This window comes from Echiichthys vipera (genome assembly GCF_963691815.1).
Source record: "Echiichthys vipera genome assembly, chromosome: 22".
NCBI classification, from domain to species: Eukaryota; Metazoa; Chordata; class Actinopteri; order Perciformes; family Trachinidae; genus Echiichthys; species Echiichthys vipera.
The window spans coordinates 13,243,460-13,267,746 of NC_139847.1; the positions used below are offsets into that span (position 1 = coordinate 13,243,460).

The 24,287-nt window shown below is 40.6% G+C and overlaps 2 protein-coding genes across 8 annotated transcripts in view; one reads left to right on the top strand and one right to left on the bottom strand.

Moving 5' to 3' along the window:
* Positions 1-24,287, top strand: part of rpl34 (ribosomal protein L34) — a 189,308-nt gene that overhangs the window by 67,620 nt on the left and 97,401 nt on the right. The gene's annotated exons all lie outside the window — the stretch shown is intronic.
* The window catches only part of col25a1 (collagen type XXV alpha 1 chain), a 158,594-nt gene that overhangs the window by 46,034 nt on the left and 88,273 nt on the right, over positions 1-24,287 (bottom strand). For 6 of the 7 annotated variants that reach the window (XM_083937549.1, XM_083937550.1, XM_083937551.1 and 3 more), the window contains exons 1-5: positions 11,330-11,350; positions 9,201-9,227; positions 1,983-2,054; positions 1,241-1,357; positions 62-97 (exon numbers count right to left, since the gene is read on the bottom strand). In XM_083937549.1, the coding sequence (XP_083793675.1) occupies positions 62-97; positions 1,241-1,357; positions 1,983-2,054 (225 nt within the window). In that variant the 5' untranslated portion in view covers positions 9,201-9,227; positions 11,330-11,350. Of the gene's footprint in view, positions 1-61; positions 98-1,240; positions 1,358-1,982; positions 2,055-3,009; positions 3,070-9,200; positions 9,228-11,329; positions 11,357-24,287 lie in introns of those variants that run through there. The other variant, XM_083937553.1, reaches the window with a different exon arrangement.

Consider the following 24,287-nt stretch of genomic DNA (forward strand, 5'->3'; position numbering starts at 1 on the left):
TGTTTCATCTGGACAAAAACTGAAGTGTTAAAAAACACAGAGAGTAGTGTTTTGTGCTTACCACAAGTCCTGTTTCTCCAGGATGCCCTGGATCACCCTATACAAATACAAAAAAACAGTAAATGGAAGAGCAGTGGGCCAAGTCTATTTTGAAAAGTTGAGAACATGCATGGAGTTTTAAAATGATCGTAAACAGTATTCTCAGTAAAAAAAAGTCTTTTGGTGAAAATATACAGCATTTTCCACATTATGGCTGAATTCCCCATTTCTTTTAGTGTTTTAACAGCCGCTGTGGTGCATAGGGACCAGGATGCCAAGTAGAGCTTAGCATTGTTCTGCTCATATACCAAGTTGGCTGGGAGGCATTTCATCATGCTGTGGCACCTGTACCCTTCCCTTTTTCCGTCCAACAACCTTGTCCTAGTCTCTGCTTTCGGTTCGGGCCTGGCTCTTGGATGTTCTTGCAGTTTTCGGGTAGAAATGAGACATTTCCATGGCTAGATATGTATGCCAAAGCCATGCTTGTACATTATTCCATTTCTGCCTCTTTGTGACAGCTACAGGGCAATTTTTGCCACCCTCCTTCTGAAGAATTGACGGCAGGAGAAATTAATCATGGAGAGAGAAGTTGAATTTCTTGGAAAAACGCAACAACTATTGCAACTGCAACTGGAAGAACTGAAAACAATGATCATCAAAAGCTTGGAAAGAAGCAGATAAACAACACTTAATATTTTTGCACTCCCACTGTGATCTCTGCCAAGACAATAAAGATCAGCTGGAGCACTTGGACGGTTTTATAGCTGAACATAATTGACAGGCCTTTTCTGTTTCTTCTTTCTCTCACAGGCAGAGTTCACATAAATTAATGTGATGCCAGTGACAGGCTTAGAGACATGGAAAATGTTACGTTATAATAAAAAACAACCAAGTAAACGTAAATATAGTCATGTTTAGCTGAGGACATTATGGCAATGAACTGCAACATAGTTTGTCTTGTCTTCATTAGAAAGATTTTCTTTGGGACAAACCCTCCTGGAACTGTGTCAAAGTCAAATTAAATATGAGTGCATAAAGAGCTGAACTTGTTTGACACGTAATGAAAACAATGTCTTATTTTTTTAAAGGAAATATCCAAAGAATTGTTGGGATCCAAAGCACTTTTCATAATACACTGACTGCAAATATTTGTTCAGTTTAATCAACTTTCCTCAGAAGTCAAGTGAAAATAAATACTCACTTGGAGACCGGGAACACCTCTGGGCCCATCTTTCCCTGTGTCCCCCGGAGGTCCCCTTGGCCCAGGAGGGCCCGGTGGTCCTGGAGGCCCAGGTGGTCCAGCTTGCCCTTGATCACCCTGTGTTGCAAAATGACACATTCAAACATCAATTCTCTGTGACATTATTGGATCCATTAAGACTGGAGCCACTTCAGTTAAATGATAATGAAGAGAGAGTAGTGGAATGATCTTGTGGGTGGCAATGGGCTGCCTCCATTCATAACATGGAGGAGAGTTTGCATTTTAGGTCTTATGGCTATGTATGTGATTTATAGCTGAAACAGTAATCCCTCAAAATGCATGCATTCCTAAATGGATTTAATGAATTGTATAGGGGTGGTGCATTAGGCACTGACTGAAGAAAAAGTCTCATTTGTAGCGCTACAATAATAAGGGTGAAAATACACTAAAAATGTGTGGTCCTTATACTGGATTAGAGGAAACTCTATGAAAAATATTCAGTAATCTAACTTGCAGGGGAAAAGCTTTAAGTAGGGCCAGGACAATAATTCATGTTACCTTAATAGAACCTTGTTTTCTAAAAAGAGATTTCCATATTTCCCTTAAACAATAACAGAAGAAGTATAAAAGTAGCTATGACAGGTCTGTCTGAAGATTTGCATGCAAACTGCAGAAGGCCCAGAGAGGAGTGATTCGGTGAGACTTGGCACGACAGAGAGACGAGTGAGGACACAGCCACTACCTTAATGAGCCGCCGCTTTATGAGCTGCTGGTCAGCAGAAAGAAAGCCATGATTGATCTTAGGGAAGACCATCTGAGCAGGTGTGTGAGGTCAAGAGGTCGTAGGTCAGAGGTGATAGAAGGTTGAAGAAGGATGAGGTCCCAGAAGAAGAAGGAGGAGGAGGAGGAAAGCAAATGCAAAAAGAAACAGATTTTGTTATAAAGGTCTGTGTTCATGAACCCTGGTCCAGCACCTTTACAGATGGGGGGAGAAATCCACACTTTTCCAATACAGAGGCGGTATGCTTCGGAAGTCTGGGCTTTTTTTCTTGGAGCCCAGACCCATAATTACCACCTCAGGGGTGCAAGGGCGCCACATCGCGCTCGCAGTCCCCGGAAAAATGGGAATTTCTCCTCCTCTGTGAAAGCGCTGTCATCATCTTCATTGCGCCTGCTGCTAAGTCAGACCCCGGGAGCTGCACACACTGAAACCAGCGTGGTCGACCTTCTGGGTTGAGGTTGATTTCTAACCTTGTTCCTTTCAATGCATGCATTATCCTGCTAGTGTCCATTGGTATTAAGTGGCTTCATCCATCGCTGAAAAAATCCCGAATCCCGAAGGCCAAATTGGTGGATTGAAGGATTTGTGGTGAACCATGGGCATGAGCTAAAAAAACATTTTGCCACTTTGGTTCATCATTGAGTATTCCTCTTGGAGTTCCTTCCATTTATTTAAGCATCAATGGACACGAGCCAGACCATGTCTTCTTGTTCCATTCAGCTACATATTACTGGGTTGTAAAGGCCACCTTTGCTTTCAACAGGGAACCTGGCATGTGGCGTGGAACAGAGATCTCAAGTGATTTCAAGACTGGTAGCGGCAGTGGGGGAAGAGGATTGACTGGCTGTGATTAATTAGATGGGTTTTTTCCTGTGCCTAGTCTATCATCAGGCTTTGAGAAAGAGCGGCCGACAGTGATTCATTTACTCCCAGTGTGTGCTGCGGAGGGGTCGCACTCAGCAGCTAGGCGGCACCACCACCGACAAACCTTGACAGTCAGGATCTGATTGCTGTGCAAAGCAGCCAGCGTAGGGAGACCAGGCAATCCCTAAATGGACAAACAGCAGAACATGGCACAACACACACATGACATTCAAACACTGGGTGAACAAAAACAGTTAAAGGAGGAAGAAGATAAGCATTCAACTTCTAAATATCTTTACAAATTAGTGAAATAAGCTGCATCATATGTGAAATACTGTAACATGCAATTGAGGGTTTTCATCAAATCAAATTTAACTGTCAAACTAAATGAAAAGTTTAAAGGCCCAGCCATTTCAATTTAGACCTGAACAAGACCAATATTTTAATTTAAACATCCACCATTTAAACAAGTCGAAGTTTACTTTCCACAATGAAATAGACTGTACAATGGCACTGGGACCATCCTGTCTAGAATGCCATTTCCTGTTATTTTCTTTAACATATACAGACAGAACATTTGTTGAGATGATTATCATAGAACAGATTCTGCGTAGAGTTTTTGGAAACATCAAGGGATTGAGATGTTCACTGGAAATTCAATCAAATGGTTTCCAATTCCCTTGTCAACAATGGTCATGATAGATGGGATCCACTTATGGAAAACTGAATAAAAGAAGAAAGCATTAGGCCTTCTTGTTAAGAGCAGCACACGGTTTATAGCCCATTGTAACTGGAGGCTAACTTTAATCTGAATCCAGAAACATTGACATATTGTCAGCTAAACATGGTTTAGAATGTTATACTCAAGTAATTGCACTTTATTAAGTTTCATTGACTATCAATCATTGTGTTGCAAATTTGGTCCTTCATGCCTGTCAAAAGTTCTTGACAGTGATGAGTCTTTTACAGGCATACTGTACTGCAGTATAAATATCCACTGAACATGAATTGATTCTTTGCAAAACCCCTCTCCCGAACAGTGCTTATCCAGTCATGGCTTAGCAAACATAACTAGGCACGACAGGCCAGTCCAGCTTTCTCAACAAGCCCATATGATGTTCTTCGGGCTGTAATTGGAGTGATACTTTGATTTTAAGAAGTTTGATGAATGTTCTTCAGTTTCTAACTGAAAAATTTCATGTAGTAAATCTTGAAGCGATATCACTGTAAACTACATTATGGGCTACATTATGGTGTAGCAACGAATGCCTGGTTCACACAACATGACTTTTACCCTTGTTTTGATCCGACAGCATATGAGAGTGCAAGACCAGCAGTAGGACAACACCCTGTAAACCTACTTTACTTTTACTTATTTGTTTTATTCTTGCAATAAGAGCACCAACAACTTGGAGCTCTTGTTTCTGGGGGACATTTATTTTTGGAAAAAGAAAAGATAGTAAGACAAAAGATAGTTTGGAGACCAGGTACTGTGTACAGTTTAGGGATTCCACCTGGCGAAAGATCTTGATGAGCAGCATGAGTTGGGAAGGGACTAGCCACCCAGCTACACGTAAGAGCCCATTTGCAGTACGTGCTGTAAACTGTGTTTATTTTCATTGATTCACTTAAAAACAGCAACAGACTGCCACAGTATAACCACACACACCCCTACACACATCAGACTGCTTGGTTATAGCAGGGCTCAACCACACATTTCTCCCTTCCTGGCTGAGATGGGCAGCACTGCAGTGTTTCAGTGTTTCAATGTATAATTGGCCTAGCAGCTAGCAGTCTTCCTGTTCTCAGAACACTGTAGTGAATTCTAGCCTGCCTATGCCTTTTTTTTAACGTTGTTGAAACAGAACCACTTACATTGGTAGAAGGAGACCAGAAGCCCATAAGTAAATGACAGCAAAATAAAAATAAAAAAGTATCTGAATCCCAAAATTGAAAACTGAATACCGAATAGTCAGGTCCCGCCCCAAAGATTGTACCACATTGGTTGTACAGTGATTACATAATGTTTTTACTTCTATGCAGCAGGTTTGGCTTCACTGTAAATACCCAACTGAAAGTATTTCTTACATACTGGCACACTATAACATAATCATTGCCTGTGAGAGATCAATCTCCCTCCATATATAAGCCTAAGATAAAATCTGGTCTATCCAAATACAGCTTTTGGTGCCATCCCTCTGGTTTTCCAAAAATAATTCAAAAAGCATGGATCATTAAGAATATGGCTTTCAATGCAAGCTCATTTAATTCAGCCCTGCAACTGAACAGAGCAATACTCTTACACTGCAATGTAATAGCCATGCTGTGTGTAACTGGAATTGAAGCGCAAATATTTCTGTAGTTATTTGCAACCTCAAACATCTTGAGGACAAAGAAGGAACTGGATTATGGTCAGGGGGGAAAAGACTATAGAAAAGAGTCCAGGCATGAAAATGTAGTGTGGCGCATGTGCACGCTGGTTGACAACCTCACTGACCAATGTGTTTGAAATGTATAAAAAAAAGATAATCTAACCAAAAACCATAGTTTGATCTTTCTCTGCAGAAGATGAGAGAAAGTGGAGAAAAGCTTGACTCAGTTTGGGTTAGTGCTCACCCTGCATTGCCTCTGCATTGATGTCTATGTGTGAGAATAATGATGGCGGATGACAGAGAATCCTAACCATTCACAGATTGCTTTGTTTTGCTTCTCTCCTCCAAAACGGATGTTGGTTATTTGGTGAGGAGCTCTCTTGCTTAGTATTTGCCTGCAGCAAGATGAGTGCAACTGTAGTAAACAAAAAGCCAGATATGAGGACAATCAGCAACAGCCGTCAGAGGACACTGGCCAGAACCATAATCTCCCAAACCACACCAAACACACAAAACATCCCAAGCAAATACAGGCTGGGGCATTTTTCAGAATATCTATATGTGGAGTGGATTACCAGTTCTGTGCACAGATGGCTTTAATACATTTAAGAGAGGAGTAATACATTCATTTGAAGCCTAAGATTTGGCATCAACGTGATGCATCAAATGTATCTCAAGTGAAATTCATTCTAAGGCTTCTGATTTCATGAGCAAAGAGTCGACAGTAAAACACTCCTTGTTCAATTGAAAAGTCAAATCCTGGAAATGACAATCAGTCTCTTTATTTTGGAAGAATTGGTCAAATCTCACTATGTGAGAAGTAAAGTCCTGGTCCGGTTTTTCGTGTCAAATCTCAAGAATGTTTCCTAGCTGAGCCGGGAATGCACCAACTTTTGCCCGACACCTGTAGCTATAGTGCCATCCCTCAAAAAAGACCACACACCTCTCTTGGTGACACACAGAGCCAGTAACTCCTGTTAATTATATCCCACCAGTGGAGCTCCGACGGTGGCCACACATTTGTTTGTCGAAACCATCCAATTTATTATTTGTTGCTTGGTTAACCTTTGGCATTTGGATGTGGCCTCTGACCTTTGGGGCCGACAAATGGCTGACCCTGACATGTGGGGAACAGGCAGAGGAAGTGTGTGTGTGTGTGTGTGTGTGTGTGTGTGTGTGTGTGTGTGTGTGTGTGTGTGTGTGTGTGTGTGTGTGTGTGTGTGTGTGTGTGTGTGTGTGTGTGTGTGAGTGTGTGTGTTGTCTGTGTGTGTGTGTGTGTGTGTGTGTGTGTGTGTGTGTGTGTGTGTGTGTGTGTGTGTGTGTGTGTGTGTGTGTGTGTGTGTGTGTGTGTGCGTGTGTGTGTGCGTGTATGTGTGTGTAAGGAAATCCTGATGGCCATGTGGCAATTATCACACTGTCTTTGGTCACAGAGGCTGAGGGGCTTTGACTTTGGACCTTTTGAGCTGACCCTAGAAGACATGCACATATTTTATAAGCATGCAAACACAATTAGCTTGTCCTTTAAATTATTCTACATTTAAATCTTCTTAGATGTGATGGTGTGTAGAGGACATATTCTTCAAATGCTATCCTGCTAACATTTACCTTTTTGACATGGTATGGGTTAAATAGCCTCTCCACTACACAGTCAATACTGGGCATGAAATGAGCTTAATTTCCCACCAGATAGATTCAAGGTCAGGCAGCATGTGTCCGATTATGCCTTCATTTATTAAGCAAATCTTTCCAATACTGTTCCACTGCATTTACTTACTAATCTAATGTGCAAAGTCAATATGCCATTCTGTGGAGGTAATGTCATTTGCTGGTGACCTAGACTGCTTTCATGCCCCTGTAGTTCTTCATATGTGACTTTGTACCTGTTTGAGGACCATGTTGCTGTAATTGGAAGTTAATGAAATGCCTTCTTGAAGTGGACACTTTATTTATTTACTCTATAAAGACAAATAGGGTCTGCATGGTCTCTGTTACAACTCTGTCAGCCATACTGCTGTTTCCAAATGGTAAATCATTTAACTGATAGAGACAGATGACTCAATTTCCTAGGTTAAAAGGTTACAAATTATGGGAAAAAGCCAAGAAATACTATACAAAGGTGATAGTTTACTCAAGTCAATTCAGCTAGCAAGCAAATATATTTCCTTTTGGCCTTTGCAGTGGTTCAGCCATCACAGAGCTGGAAATGTTTTTTGTAGATGTTACAAAAGTGTGAAACCACTCAGAGATCGACAATCCCTTTTATTTGGCAATTTGTAATTTGAGGAGCGCCTAGATTTGATTCTCTGTCCGAACTCGACTGGGCCTGACCCGACCCGCCTGGTTCAGCCAAGCTGTAGATTTTCAGCTTTAATTGGATCAGATGTTTTTCACTTTTAAGTTGAGAATGAATGGTTCATGCTATAATCAATACTCTAATGTTATGCATCGGTTACATATCGACATTGGACTTTGTTCTTATTGATTTTTCGTTGCTGTTGAAAGAGCAGTTGTCTAGAACAATCTCAAGACTCCTGCCTCTCATTAATGAGGAGAAATGTTATACAATCTCTATTTAATATGGCATATGAGAGTCTTTGGGTTTCAGTCAACATTGATGATCTTGATTTTATGAACTCTTATTTGTGTGCAAATAAAAACAAACAAAAAACAAAGTCACAATGTCACAGTGTCACCATCCTGAAGACATTAGTTGACTTGAAATAAATGTGTTACACTGAAAAAAATAATGACATACATTTTTTTGATTGTATTTTTACAGTGGAAATTCTGGTTTTTAGTTGGGTTTAGCTCTATATACTGCTGTGGTTAAGGCTCAGGTCAGGCTTGGACCAAAACTATGCTGGTTCATGTGTGGTGAGGCCTGACTTTGGGTATGATCATAGCTCAAGGAGTGCCCATGTGTAACATAAGATGCATCACTCTGAGGCCACTAATGAAATTTCGAAAGGAAGGTCATTTGTATTGACTTCTAAATCATAGGAAATGCAATGCTTTGACGTGCAGAACTGGCCTGGAGGAAAGCTGACCAAGTTAATTGATAAACTACTAACATCTGGTTGGGCGTCAATGCAGAATTGGCATCAGATCCACTTGGGAGATGGCTGGTGTTCTGGTGACAAGACAAACCTCTGTGTTGTGTTCTCTCGTCCTTGTGCTCCAACCTCTACATGCTCTCTGCCCTCATGGAAATCAATTACAGGCGTTTAAAGTGACTTTGACTCCATAAGATCTACTCTTGATGTTGACAGCAGATACAGACCAAGTGAAAAGTGTGTGTATGCATGCGCTCATGTGACCCAAGTTAATGCAATCTACTTTAAACAAACCTGTGCAGTCAGCGTCTGCTTTTTCAAAGAGGGTTCATTTTTGAACCATATATTTGAGAAATAATGAGGGCGTGCTCGCTGCTAGTTGGAGATAGAGTAATTCATTTCAGAGTCTGTCAAGCACGGAAAAGCACTCACATCATCATCATTTAGAAGTGGCACTTGTATAGAAATGTCAAACTACAGAGCTGGAAATGATTAAAGCTCTGAATACGCCATGTCACGTCGGGGATTGAAGTGAATCGCAAATAATTATAGAGACAGAGCTAGTTGGCTTTTGATTATAGCTGAGATTGAGCAGATACCTTCTGCTGATGGGCAAAAGCTTGTACTCATGTTCAATTTGAAGACACGAGGTAAAGAAAAGTTCTTTGCGTCTCAAGAAGTATATCACCCTGAGGTATCTTGCACGTCTGCTTGCCCATTCTTGTAGAAATAAGCAGTGTTGAAATGCTTGTTGTATTTGGCAGGATGGAGAGAACACTATCCCAGGAATTTCATGCATCTCAAACCTTTCGCCCACAATTCTGCTGGGGGAGACACACACGGTCACATCCATCAGCTAATCACAAGAATAGTAAACGTAAACCACATACCCGCGGTCCCTGGTCGCCTTGATCCCCCTGCAGAAGGCAAGAAACATATTTTGTTTTGAAATGCAGGGGTCGAACAAACACAAGTACAGTGCTAATAATAAGCTGAGACTCACACTGAAATCACTGAGGCATAATTCAGAACACATTGATAAAGGAAAATAATACAGGAACCCAACTATTCATTGTGGTTGAGCGTAAAATCACTTATGATAACATGGACTGACAATTATTGGGCATGAGAGAAAGAGAAAGAAAGAGAGCAGTGGTGTGAGGTTTGGTGGGTTTGGTGAGGGGGTTGGGGGCTGAGTGTGGGCAAATTACATTGCCAGGCCAGATTTTATGCCCCAGAGATCTTTGGCTTTCTGCCTTCTTTCAGGGGGTAGATCTCTGTGGACACGTTCCTGAAGGAGAAAATGTTTGGTTTCAAATCAACCTGCATGGTGAAGACTGTGGGTTTATCACATTAGAGTGAAACCGAACCAAAAGTACACTTTTGTTTGAAACAACTGAAGGAAGACCGAATGTTGGACACTGAATTATAACCATAATCTGTCTAGAATCGGATAACTGAACACCCTTAATCCATCTCATGTGCACTCCACTCTCCTGTTGGCTGATTTACAATTTAGCCACAGCAGTAAAATGAGTCAAACAACTTATCACACATGGATGGGAATTTTTCTCAAACAAACTTCTCTGTAATGCCTGGGCAAATTCAAATAAAACAGCTCTCAGAATTGTTGTAATTTTTTCATTGGGCAGTTGCTCCAAAACCGGATTTAACGGGCAAACAGTGAATGGCCACACTGATGCACATGCATGTGTACGTCTTGGGTGGGAGGAATGCACAGTTGTTTTTCATTTCATTATGTTGCAGATGAAGCAATTCAAATGAGAGACATGAACATGCATCTAATCAGCAAGAATGGGTTTTTCAAGACTGTCATAACGGATGCTCCATAATCATCTAGATCTGGTTTTGTAAGTTATGCTTATGGCATCCATTTTACGCTTTGACCAAATAAGAGATTGCACTGTTGATTCATTACTATACGTCGGCAGCGACAACAATCGGCGTCATCCCATAACCCACATTACTAGAAAGCATCTGTTACCAAAGAGGATGACTTGATGCACATGACAACTGTGAACTGTTTCTCTGTGTGTGACTTTATCTCTGGTTAGCACTCACGCTATTTCATTTTATGTCCTTTAACTATAATGGGTTACTGTCCAAATTGCTCACTTCATATGAAATATGAATACTTGATACCTGAAAAACAGAACACATCATCCCCAGTAGCATTTGATGTATGCACTTCAAGCCCCTTGTTGCCATTATGAGTAAATAAAGGGAGTCTATCAACTTTGGTATGAATAAAGGGATGTTGTGGTTTTAATCTTAAAAAAGCAAAGCCATGGGCACACATTTGTCCCAGAGTCCTGCAGAATTATAAAGAGACGGTGTAGTTATTTTGGATGCTCCACTGCTGATTTATGGAAGCACACTCAGCGAGGCAATAAAGGGCTCTGACTTGGGCTCTGGCGTTCAGTCATTAATGTTCTGTGCTGTGGATTTGAATTGAAATATTCAGCATGACATGAACAAAAAAATGACACTCTTTATGGACAAATTATCCGTGAGGAGATCAAAAACAAAAAATATTTTATTGTCTTGATCTGCAAAAAAAGTATGTTGGGCTGGATACTTTATTAAAGACTTAAATAACACCTTTCTTAAATGTTAAAAAATATATATACTTTCTTGTTGAGGATTAAATGAGAGGATTTATATCAATCTCATGTTTGTACAGTATGAATATGAATCTGGAGCCAGCAGCTGGTTATCTGTTATTTCAGACACAGGGGAGCAGCTAGTGTAGCTGGACAGATTTTGTTATCGTCAAACAGAACCAGGCTAGCTGTTTCCCTCTGCTGCCAGTCTTTGTGCTACACTAAGCTAACCAGCTGCTGGCTCTTGCTTTTCATACAGATATGGTATTAATCTTTTAACTCTCTGCACAAAAGCAAATAAGAGTATTTCCCAAAAGTGTTAAACTATTGCTTTACACAAAATATCTGAGTAAATCAACAGTACATATATATAAACAAAATATAAAATGACTGACCTTTTCGCCCTGAGGACCTGGAGGACCCTACAAAGAGAAAAAGAAAGTTTACTAATAATTTAGAGAAGAAAAGGAGAAACCATGGTCCATGTCAGATATCTGGAACCATTCTGGTGCCATGGTAAACATTGGTAAGACACAATACACTACGACAACCGTGAAACCAGGGTGACCAATCACGTTAACCAATAAACAAACACAGCTGGTTAACAAGGCTTAAACATCACGATCTTATAGAGGACGATGGCGAAATCAAAAGATTAACAAACTGAGTTTTAATGAAACTAACATTTTGTACTTTTTGACAGCTCCTTCAGCATTTGATTAAAATGCCCCGTCATTGACTGGGAACCGGTACCTTATGCATTGTAGACGCAAAGCTTACACAAACACAGTTAAAACCAAAAACGGGCCCAAATCAAGACCATGTTTACATAGAGGACCAAATCCAGCAATCTCCAGCAAGTATTGGCAAGCACATTGTAAAAATGTGCTCTGAACAAGAAGAACACAGACGTTTTTGTGAGGTACTTTTTGCATCCAACTTATGTCAATCAGCAAGCCGAGGCTCCTGGGTGGGCTCTGTAAAAGATCATGAGTGAATTAAAGGACTTGACAATGAGGTGTACATCCATATATGCTTGAGCCTAATGAGTTTGTGCTCAAAAACCCTTTTTTAAACATTTATGTTCGGGGATGAAGTGGAGTTTGCTGGACTCTCTATTTTCCTCTGAGGTTGCATATTTGGAAAAATCTTGCTTTGGAAAAAAAAGTATTAGAACAGTGTCAGCAGAGTGACTAACTGACCACCCGCCTGGCAACAACAATCCTGAGCCCCTGATTGCTGTGCCATGTATACTGATGCTAATCTGTATTTCACATGAAAAGCTATCTGTCTTATATATTTGTAAGATCAAAGTCTACACTTCCAAGTTTTTGGTAAATTGTACATCTATTCTAACTTTGTCATTGATTTTGTAACCACTAAAAAAGAAACCCTATGGTAATAGCTCTGCAGTGGTTACTTTTCCAGGCTAATACTGGTCAAACATGGTTTACCTCCGAAGATATCAGAGACACAGAGAAAAGTATGCTGACACTAATCCATAGATTGGATGACATTAGTGTTTGGTCCATTGACTCACAGGAACAGCCTCTAGTGACCCAGAATAGCAGACTTGCAGACACAGACAGGCTCCCATTGCACTGGCACACTAACACAGTCGAAAACTGAAATGCTCGAGAGGTAGTCCAGCAGTTTCCCTCAGCCAATTTCTACCACATTGCTCAAGGGAGAAGTGAGTTGTAGCATGCTTAGTGACTCTGGATATTTTTTGAATAGAAAGCAATTTGTTTATGTACAGCAGTGCATGTGTTCCTGACTGGACCTGCACTATAAGCCCAGTTTGCCTTGGTCATGAGGTTATTAAGTTAGGTTATGATGATGGTTGTGCATCAGACTGTGTTCTCTTCAACAAGCCCAGACAAAAGCTGGTGGCAAATGCAGCTTTATAACATATGGAGGTGGTCCTGCTGCTCACTTGTCTGGCCATACAAAGAGCCACAACACACTTGTATACACAAAATGCACCATTATGAAAACAATGTTTTCGATTGTGGTTCCCTGGAGGGGAAACAACAGAGGCAACATATTGGAATGCAATGTTATTTTTACTTTTATAATGATGTAGATGAATTCCAGAGAAGCTAAATAAGTTTCCAGCGTGTTCCTGACAATGGAAGGCAGCTAAAGAAAATCTTTTGTTGCGAAGTAATATTGCCTTTGGACAATAGAAAGCTATTGACGAGCTGTTACTGCAAACATATGAATGGCTGTAACAATGAAATACATAAATATTCCCACTGCAGCTTTTTGCACAAGCCTGCTTTACACACTGGCACTGACAAATACAAATAGTTGGCGCACCAAATTACTGGGCTAAATGACTGGGCACCATACGTTTGTGGAAAGAAATAACATCTCTTTTGCTTTAAATGATCTAGTATTTCAGTGAATCCAGATTTTTTTTCACGATAAGTACAGCAACATAGTGAAACTTGATGAAATCCATGTTGAACCTAATTGGGCAAAAAAAAGCATGATATATGTTGTTTGTTAGGGAATAAATAAGGAAAATGGGTCACGTTGCCAGGCCAGATTTTGAGGTTTAAGGATCTTGATATCTCAGGCTAATACGTTTGATTAACTGAAGTCATTTTCTTGGATCCGATTTTTACCTTTCAAATTAATTTGGTGGTCCCTTTCAGGTGTGTTCTCACTTTAGGTTTCGGTGAGGGGTGGTGCTTGGGTAGAGCGTTCGGGTTTGAGTGCATGTGTGAAAGAGTCTTCAGTCAATGTTTCCAGAACGTTTTGATGTTCCCTCACATGTCAGATTAAATCAAGTACCTTTTCCCCAACAACGCCATTTATTTCAACCATTACCTGTAGCTAACCATTCCGACTGTTTATCCATTACTTTGTATCTGTAGACATAATTGTATCCCATGTTGGTCATCAGGGAACTAATGCTATCAGAAATTGAAGCTCCATATGAACAGCGATATATTACTAATGTTATCTATTTGTAACAGCATATTTTGATAATCCTATCCTGCCTGTTAAACCGTATCGATCAAATTAAAAGACTTAGTATTGTAACCACACAGTAGCATTCACTGACAGAACATCAACACATCTAACCGTATCTTGCATAAAAATCTTGTTCATTAAACTCTTCCATCTGGTTATAAAGCATGTGGAAATGATTTCGCTACACAGTCTGCACCTGCTCATTATACGGCCCATCATTTGCACATCACTTGGACAGAAGGCACCCACTGGAGCTTTTTCAAAAGGTTTGAGCCAGTACAGTGAAAGTCTTTTATAGAGACTATTAAACAGCTCTCCTGCAAAGACTATTTCAAAAGGAGTGAACTATACTACAGTAGAACTGCAGTGGGTGTCTATTTGTCAAGCAATCTCTGCAGCTTTGTGGTTTCAGTCTGCCCTAAGGAAGGGTTCTAGCCAGCACCTGTGTATGCTTTTAACATCTTTTTACTGCTTCTGCTCTGGCTCTTTTTCAAAAGCAGCCATCCAGCAGGTGCTCTACGGCTCATCAGGCTGATTCTGTTTGATCAAACTTGCTCACTGTGCGTTGCTGTTTTGAACATGATTGGCCATCTATTTCTACACTATACCTTTACATTCAGACTACACTGGATTCTTGAACGGCCATATGCATATCTCAAAAACTACAAACTAATGTTCTTCAAAGGAATTGTTCAACATTTTGGGAAACAATGCATGTTCTTGCCGAGAGTTAGATGAAAAGACTGATAACACCTTCGTGTCTGTATGGTAAATATGACGGCTTGCCAGGGCACACTGCCTTCCTGGAGCTGTTTCTTCAGTGTGAGGTTGCTTGGTATTTTGCAATCATCCAAAATTAAATGAAAAAATACCATTAGCTTTTTGTCGAGGGAACCAGGGTGATTTTAATCCTGCAACCCTCCTTAAACAGACTATTGCTATATAGGAGCTGAGAACATTGTTACTTTAAACGTGTGCATATTAGATTGAGCTGTGAATTTGGTGGAGAGACATTTTTCACTGTTACTGTAGGGTCGGGAACAATTATTTCCCAGAAAACTGCTTAAAAAGATAAGTGACTTTAAAAATACCAAATATGTCTGTCATGTGGTGATGAACAGAATGCAGTTGCCCCAAAGCCGAAGCACTATATCCACTTATTGAAAATGACACATATCATGCTGATGTTAAGCCTCACATCTTCTGCTGCTTAACGCTGGGCAAACTTGTGTCAAACTTCCATCATGAGCTGATTTGTAACAGAACATCCTGTGTGCATGATATTGTCGAGTTTATGGTGGACCACTGGATCACGATTAAGCTTTTTCATATACGTGTCTGGCTTCTCATTCTAAGCCAAACCGTGACCACTGTCTCCTGCAATGGCCTGAATGAGCTGTTATTATGAAAAAAGAGGAAACCCCCTGCCACCTTTAAAACCGAGTGGGGGGGAAATATGGAAAGGTCTGTAGGGAAATATAAAAAGGCAAAGGGAACTTAGGCCAAACCCGCAAGCAACATGAACATTGCAATTCAAATGTGACAATGTAAATTACTTCAATTCATATTACAAGCAAAGAGTAAATGATGTTCAATAAAATGTCTCTGGCACTGAGGTGCGTTTCATATGTGGCTCCTGCAATGCTGATAATCAAGACGGGAAAATATTGCATAACTAGATTTTCATGTGTTCTGTGTTTATCAGACTGTCTTCATTTTAGCCTGAGTTAAGTGCTTGTATAGTCCCCCGTATTTCAACTCACATTTACCAATATCTACTGTAGAATGGATGATCTGGTTTCTCTAGGTTCATATTTTATGCCAAAAAGAATATTTGTCCTTCTAAGATGTCACTCTGCAACTTATCATTGGATCAATTATGAAACACTGTTTTAAGAACTTAATTGAGTACATAAATATCTAGTAAGAGTTATTTTTTACTCAGATCACACAGTTAACCTTAGTATGGAAAATTGGTTGTCTTTTTTAAGATAAGATAAGATAAGATTTATAATCTGATTGATTGAAAATTTACTGAAACACATAAATCCAATGTTACAATGTTATTCACAGGATAAGGTCCTTTTTTCAAAGGCCTGTTATTAACAAAGCGAAATAGTTCAATCTACTATCACATTTACTATGTCTCCTGTAGTGAAGACACTGAATATCCATTCTTCACATTCCTACTCTTCTACAATTTATTAAAACATGATGGATGAAAGCTTGACTGTGCTCCACAGACTGTGCAGCACGAGGCAAGGGGCTGGCTCGCGTCCATAGCTTTAGCTGTTGTTGACGAGCAAAGTAATTCTTGTGGGTTTGGCTGCAAGCTGCTGATATGATCTTGTGAAGCCATCTACCTAATCCAACTAGTTGCAAAAAGTCAGGAACGGGGGATTTGCATGTAACCTCTGTCAGGCCTCGGCTACATTCCTTTTCATCACAGTGACCTGTTAAAAGTATCAAGGTCCAGAAAATCCATCCATCAAACCGAGCTCATATCCGCGTTGTAGAACCTGGATCAAATGGGCTGGCAGCAGTTGCTATAGCCCGAACTACCGGCCACATGGATCCAATCATCTCACCCTAGAGCACTGGCATCTCTGAAAGCACAGGCCAACAACTACCGCTTTTACAACCTTTTCTTTATGGGCATACGGTTTTCTCACACAGCTACACAATATTAATAAACATGCGTGTACACAGGAAGTTAAGCAAAGCAATCCTCCAGGCACCAATTGTTGTAAGGGAATGAGTAAGTCAAGAGGGGGGCAGGTGAGGAGTGCTGCTCACCACAGAAGTGGGGAGGGCGGCCTGAGGAAAAAAGGGTCTGAGGACTAAACCCTGACTTATGCACTTCATACAGTAAAGACATGCATCCTGTTTGCCACACAGTAAAACTAAAAGTTCCACATTTCACAACATTCTGGGTTACTTTTAACTTGGCTGACTTAAAGGAATAATTCATAATTTGGGGAAATATATGTGAGATTGGTATAAATCTTAAAGGGATGCATATTTTGAAGTGGGGTTGTATGAGGTACTGATCCATTCAGTGTAAGTTAGAATATTTTTTATCACTTCGTAGAACTTCTGTTTTCCCATGCATAAGCACAACTATGCTTGATGATACACAATTATATTTGTCGATCAAACAAGAAGAAACCGATCAGTTAGCTAAACTTCAAATTTGCATTAAGTAAATAAAATTTCTGATGTTAAACTCAGATAAAACTGAAGTTATTGTACTTGTCTCCGAAGGCCTCCGAAACTCAATATCTAAAGATATTGTTACTCTGGATGATGTTGTTTTGTCCTTCAGCACCACAGTAAGGAATCTGGGTGTTATTTTTGACCAGGATATGTCATTCGATTCTCACATAAAACTAATGACAAGGACTGCATATTGCAGATGCAGAAAAGCTAGTCCAAGCATTTGTTACTTCTAGGCTGGACTATTGCAACTACTTATCCTCACGCTTCTCCAGTAAGTCTGTTAAGAGTCTCCAGTTGGTCCAAAATGCTGCAGCTCGTGTACTGACTAAAACAAATCGAAGAGAACATATTTCTCCTGTATTAGCCTCTTTGCACTGGTTACCTGTAAAATCTAGAATAGAGTTTAAAATCCTTCTCCTTACCTACAAATCTCTTATTGGTCAGGCTCCGTCGTATCTTAAAGAGCTCATAGTACCGTATTACCGACTAGATCGCTGTGCTCTGACAATGCAGGGTTACTTATTGTTCCTGGAGTCTCCAAAAGTAGAATGGGAGGCAGAGCCTTCAGCTACCAAGCTCCTCTCCTGTGGAACCAACTCCCAAGTCTTATTCGAAATACAGACACTGTCCCCTTATTTAAGAGTAAACTTAAAACTTTCCTTTTTGATTAAATCTTACAGCTAGGGCTTACGAACCCTTGGCTATGTTGTTATTTTTAAGATGTTTTTGTCATGCTTAATGATGCTGCTATAGGCCTAGTCTGCCGGGGGATAATCCTGCTGCTGATACTCTGAGCTTTTATCCTGTGCGTCTGTATCATTCATGTCTCATTAATGCATGTAACTAATTCATCTCCATGTTTGCCACCCATAAATATTATCAATGCCATGTTCTGTCACTCAAGCTGTGCCTGTCTCTTGCTGTTCTGCCATAACTTGTAAGTCATATTCACATTGCTTTAGCCATCACTATAGTCACTGTTACTTTGTGGTTGCTTGCATCTCTGGAAGTGTGTCTGTCTCTGTCTTTGTGTCTGTCTTTGTCTCTCTCTGTCCATCTGTCCGTCTTTTCTCTCTTTCTCTCTTCTTTTCTTCCTCCCCAACCGGTCAAGACAGATGTCCGTCCTCCACAGAGCTAAGTCTGTCTGACGTTCCTGCCTGTTATAGGGAAGATTTTCGTTGCCACCGTACTCTACGGGGGAATTGTTGGGTCTATGTAAATCATAAATAAGTCATAGAGTGTGGTCTATACCTACTTTGTAAAGTGTCCTGAGAAAACTTTTTGTAATGATTTGGCACTATTAATAAAATTTAAATTGATTTAAAATTGAAACTATGTGGCACATTGTTTTACGGCGCACTTTAGCTGTTTGTCAGACGGTTTATGGAAATAAAAATGAGTGATTATGACAGGAACCACAAAATGCCGTTCACTGGGGAAACATGAGGATGCCTTTATGTGCTTATCCTTTGCAGATTGAGAATTAGGTGTAGAAACATGGATGTTGAGACAATGTATTGCAAAAAGGAAAGGGCTATCTGATAGGAAAGACTGATATGTTTTTTTTTTTACTGGTCTTTTTTTAGGTGGTTAATTCTTTTTTGTTACTGCTGCTTTCCACTAGCCTCATGAGACCATCCGTCTCACAAGATGCATTATATTTTACTCACAGATCACTCTGGTAACGTGCGGCGGAGAAGTTTTGGAGAAGGTTGCCCAAGCGACCAAACCAATCAGCGTTGGTTGTGAGGCGGGTCTAGGTGTGACGCAACGAGAAGCGACTGTTCAGTGTAAACATGGCAGCTTTGGCAGATGAGTTGAGTGCAACTATGGAGCAAGCAGTTCGCTAACTCTTTTTTCTCTTGGATCCTTCTGTTGAAATATGGACCGGGAACCTGTAATTGTGCCTTTTATCAGTAAATTTGCAATCCAGTAAAACGACAAATATCCTTTACCGACATGTTGTTCACTTTCTGTGCTTTGCCTCGATGCTGTAAGCACGTCATACGCTTTGTTGATCTGACTGGTTGATTTGGCCCGTATGTTGGTGATAGACAGATGGTCTATCCAATCAGCAACCAGTATTTTCGCCCCTACCCAACAGATCTTCAAATGAGAGTTCCCAGATAGACAGAGCAAATGAGAATCAATCCATCTGGCCAAGTCAGTTTAGCTGTCTAAAGCAATACTTAGCACTCCCCTCTACTTCAACAATCTGGGGTTGTGCTGGCCGCCATCTACTGTAGTTCATACACTGACTATGGATAAGTATTTCATACAACTCAACTTCAAAATATATTCACTAACCCTTTAAACATCTTTCCAAAAATGTGTAACACTGCCTTTAAAGATTTGAGCAATGAGGTGTGTTTAGGAGTGATTCTTAGAAAGGCATTCATTCTCTCACGTTTCCCATAATCTCTCTGCCCGGCAAAGTTGAAATATCCCATCTGGATACATAAATATTAGGAATTTTACCAAAGCAATAGTAGAAATATTGGGAAGGCAACTAGGAAATGCATGTTTAGCCATTTGCTGCAAAAAGCAGACTGTTAAAAGCCTTCTATGTGCACCATTGTAAGTGAAATCTACCCAATTTCAGACATGCACAAATCTGGAAGAGAGCAAAAGAGATCCAGTAAAAAAATAAATGTACACCTCCATCTGTTAGTTATGCATGGGAACTCTCAATCATATTATCGTGGGCCATGGGGAAACTACTTTTTTCAAGGCGGGAAACTAATGGAGGACAGGGATGTGAGTAATCAGAGCAGAATGGGCAGGAACGGACGACCACAAGAGGCTGGTGCTTGTCGGGGGAATCTGAATGCGGAGGTTAGGCAGGGATAGGAAAACCACACTGGAAAACTGACTTGGGAATGGCATCTGGTTCCCATATCCACAGTGTATCACAATTAGCCGGCATAAAATGACTTTAATGTGTGTGTATGTGTTTGTGAGTGAGTGTGATTGTTGTAATGTGATGGCTGTTCTTGTGTGAGCGGGGACTCTGAGGAGACTGAAACTGTGTGACTGGTTATACTGTAGGTGTGTGGTGTATATATGTAGAGCGTGAAGATGCAAATTAAACATGGAGGAGATACTAATTCACAATCTCAGGCAGGGAAGGTCTCGTCATTCCTGAGGAGGGGAAACATTTAAACAGCTTTAACCAAAAATTGTATCCATAAAAAGCCAATTTTTTCTGCACAATACGTAAGCAAATTTCTGACCCACAAAATCTTGTCCTGGATGTGATATGTTGAATAAGGGACAATGTTCCAGTTGGAAAAGTATTTCTTTCATTCCTTCTGTTGATTCAATTAGAACCACAAAGTGGCAGCTCTACGTTTTTCATCATTTGATGTTATGAGTTGGAGGAAAATTCCTATCAATCAAAAAGCTTTTCAAGCTTTTTCTTAATCTGCGTGCATCACATTCATACAGTGCTTATTCTCCAACCACGCCAATGCCAGTCAGTTTCTCCTATGAGTATTCAGCCTGCTCAGCCAGCTAATACGCACTATTGACTGCTTGAAATCACTGAGTAAAGCTTACGGTTGGCCCGAGCACTGCCTCTCATCATTTGCTGACAGACAAGGAGTGCTGATGGGCACAGCATGAGCAGAAGACTGACATCTAAAAAGGTCAAACTCTTAATGTTGTCACATGCAGTGCCAGTAGGCGTTCTTGGGCACCATTGCCCTTACGAGCCCAAATAAACACTGTCATGTCAGATAGATCCACTTGCTGCTCTCGGTGGGCCTCTTCAGTGCCAAAGCCTCTGTGTCCCTGCTCTGATGTGAAACTGTAAATTGGAATTTTCTGTTTTGTACAGAAACCATGAGAGGCAAGTGAGATTTCTTTTTCTGGTTATCTATTATCTGATAGAGACAACTGTTTACTCTCCTGTTTTTGTGACTTTTTTTCGCCTTTTCTTAAGTCCTAAACACAGGAGAATACTTATGGATTTAGGGAACGGATCACCAGAAAAAAATCTGACTTGCCTCTCAGGGCATCTGCTGTTTCAAATTCACAACATGCAACGTAGCAATAAATCTAAATTAACACAACATCGGCGCACACAGGGGCTCCTTCAACTCTAACTAGAGTTTCTCTTTAGATAAACTGGTGCCTTCTCCACTTCCGTAGGGCAAAAGTGATCAAAGTCCAGCTGGAATATGTTTTATTAACAGGTGTGGAGCTGCGGTGCATAACATGAAGGGTTGAGGGCGCATGGGCTCTGCTGCTTCACCCCCACATTACCTCTAATCCTTGTAACACGGCTGGATAATTCATACGCTGTGACAGATCATCCTCAACCTGCAAATCTCTGGAATCTCAGCTTCTGGAGCAGAGAGGTGGATACTACTTGTCAAATAAAGATATGGATGCAACCAGCATTATTTATCTCATTGCTAACATGGCTGAACTCTTGCAAGAGCTCATGTGCTGTACTCAGCTGGCCTGGCTTTAGACTCTAGTGTGGTGCAGAGGCATCCCGAAGTGGGTTTGATATTCCAATGTTGTATCATGGTCAGATAATTCCCTTTCGTTCTAACCAGATTTTAAAGTAGGCTAGTTTCTTTCTCCGTCTGTATAATTTTAATTTAGTATGGCATACAGTCTGTGCTACAAAAGTACAGTCAGCGGGTGGTGTTAGTGGGTACTCAAGTGCAGCCTCAGGGATGGTGTTTTATGCTTGATTGGTGCTAAATGGTGTGCACACACAGTGGTTGGTGCTTGGGGTTGATGTTTTGACACAGACTGCCCTTGAAGAGCCACAGAAAGATGAGGAAAGAAGATAAAAAATGTGAAGTGAAGACATGATAAATCTTAAAACATTTATCTGGTTTCAGTGGCAAGAAGAGGCAAATGCTTTTCTTGTAAATGCTGCAAAAGTTAAATATCACCTTGTCTCATATGTTACATGTCTCCATTAATAGTTTTCCATTCTGTCTGCAAGACAAGAAGAGACATCCAGCCTAACGTCACTTGACAACTGACCCCATGATCCCCATGCTCCCCCAAAAGCCCAAGCAATGGAAAAAAGATTATGGAAACAAAGCAAATCACTATTCCATGTCTACACACTGATCGTGAGTCGTGAATGACGATCTTTCCTGATCAGTTTTGATTGAGGAGACCTATTTTCTATTTCTGTCTCTGCAACCGGTCCCAGAGATCTGTAATGGCCTCAGCAGTGGTTGGTTTGTTTGGCTCAGAGGGCTGTGTACAATTTACACAGTGTTTGCGGAGTTATAGAGAGAGCTGATGAATATTCATAGCATGTCCCTTGCCATCCCACGGGTGGGCATACCAGATGAGAAACCACATGAGATCATCCCCAAAGCAATTTCATTCAAAAGCAACTGGACTTGGTTATTTGTCTAGGAAGACGTTTCACCTCTCATCCAAGAGGCTTCATCAGTTCATGTACGCAACAGGCTGGGACTGGTCCAACTATCTGGTGCTGAGATCCAGGTATTTAACCTCTCACAAGGATGATGATGTCACTGGAACCCTTTGTGCTCCAACATGATCCACATGAGATCACTTACTACTGTCTCTTTTTTTAAAGAAGCTGCCGCAGGATTTTTTTTTTTTCTGAAACAGATTTGGTGACCATTGGGTGAGTCATTGTCAGATCAGCTTTATTTTTTTGAAGCCTTTTTTTAGAAATGCAGTCAGCCTTCAGTTTTTTTTTATGTCTGTACTGTAAAATTATAGCCTTTCGTAAACCTGGAAGCCTTTCCTACAGCAAAACTAGCACTCCAAACATTTACAGCACCTTCTGCTTCCTATAATGACTTCATCAGAGAGTGATTTGCTGGCCACAACTGGAACATCGTCAGGTACTTACTGTTTGTGCACTGGATTTACTATATCTCACCCAAAGGAACAATCCCCAAAGTACCAGAGAGAGAAAACAGTCTCCTCATACATTTACTGGCAAATCCAACATTTCGGAGACAACCCTTCTTGGGCTTCAGTCAGCTCTTAAGACACCTTACAGTATGATTTTATTTGTCAGATGTACGGCCTGGCAAGGGAATCTGAAAAGTAAGACCACCTGCACTTACTTACGTCCCAGAACCCCAGGAGCTAGTGTGTCTGAGAAGGCTCCGAGGATTAGCTTACAACTTTTACAGCTCAGTCGGCACACACTATTATACCTTTTCAATCACACTTGCCTCTGGGCTATGAATAATGTTAACAGCGCACACACATACAGTGCCCGCTTGACCCGGTTATACAGTGAACTGTCACAATCCCCTGTGCTTATGTATGTATGGGTTTGTCTTCATCTCTGGGGAAACTGAAGTTTTCCATCTGTTAAGGGGCGTGAATCTGTGATCAGCCGGCAGTGTAATGAGGTGAGATAATCTGTTTGAGTGCAGGGAGCTGGCAGGGATGGAGGCTGGTAGCTAGGATATTACAAACCAGACTGCCCAAATGACAGGGACAAGGGTCCTTATTAGGTGGACGCAGGGATGAAAGGATTATTTTAATAATAGAGTCAGACTGTGTGGTATAACAGAGATTTCTGGTTACAAATTTGTCATAATCATCTCATCAAGTCTTTTACATCAATTGTAAAAATAGTTTGTTGTTGTTCTTTAGAGCTTTTAACATATTTTTTTTCATCCTTAAAAGGAATAGTTTGACATTTTTGGAAATATACTTTTCTTACCAAGAGTGTCTATATACCAAAGCTAAACTAGTTTAGCATAAAGACTAAAAGCAAAGGGAAACAGCTAGACTGGCTCAGTATGTCTAAGGTTTTCATTCTAAAATGACATTTCCAAAATAAAAACGATCTCCGTCGTCACAAGGCTTTATCAGTATCAGTCTGAATCACAAAAAACCTCCATCCATATTTACATGTCTGAATACACATATCATGTGACCATTTGCATATACTGGGCACGTGTGCCAGCGTCAACAGGAAGCAGATTGTCTAAGGTTACTCTGCGGTTAAAAAAGTAGGTACTTTAGAGGAAGAACAGCAAAAGTGAAAAGTAAGACCAGAAATTTATTTGCTTGGACTGTCGACAAGGTATAAGGCGGTAAAGTTGGCGGAAAACATAGATTGGATATAAAATGTTATATCTTGTTTGTTTAATCCATACAGAAATGTGCGAAACT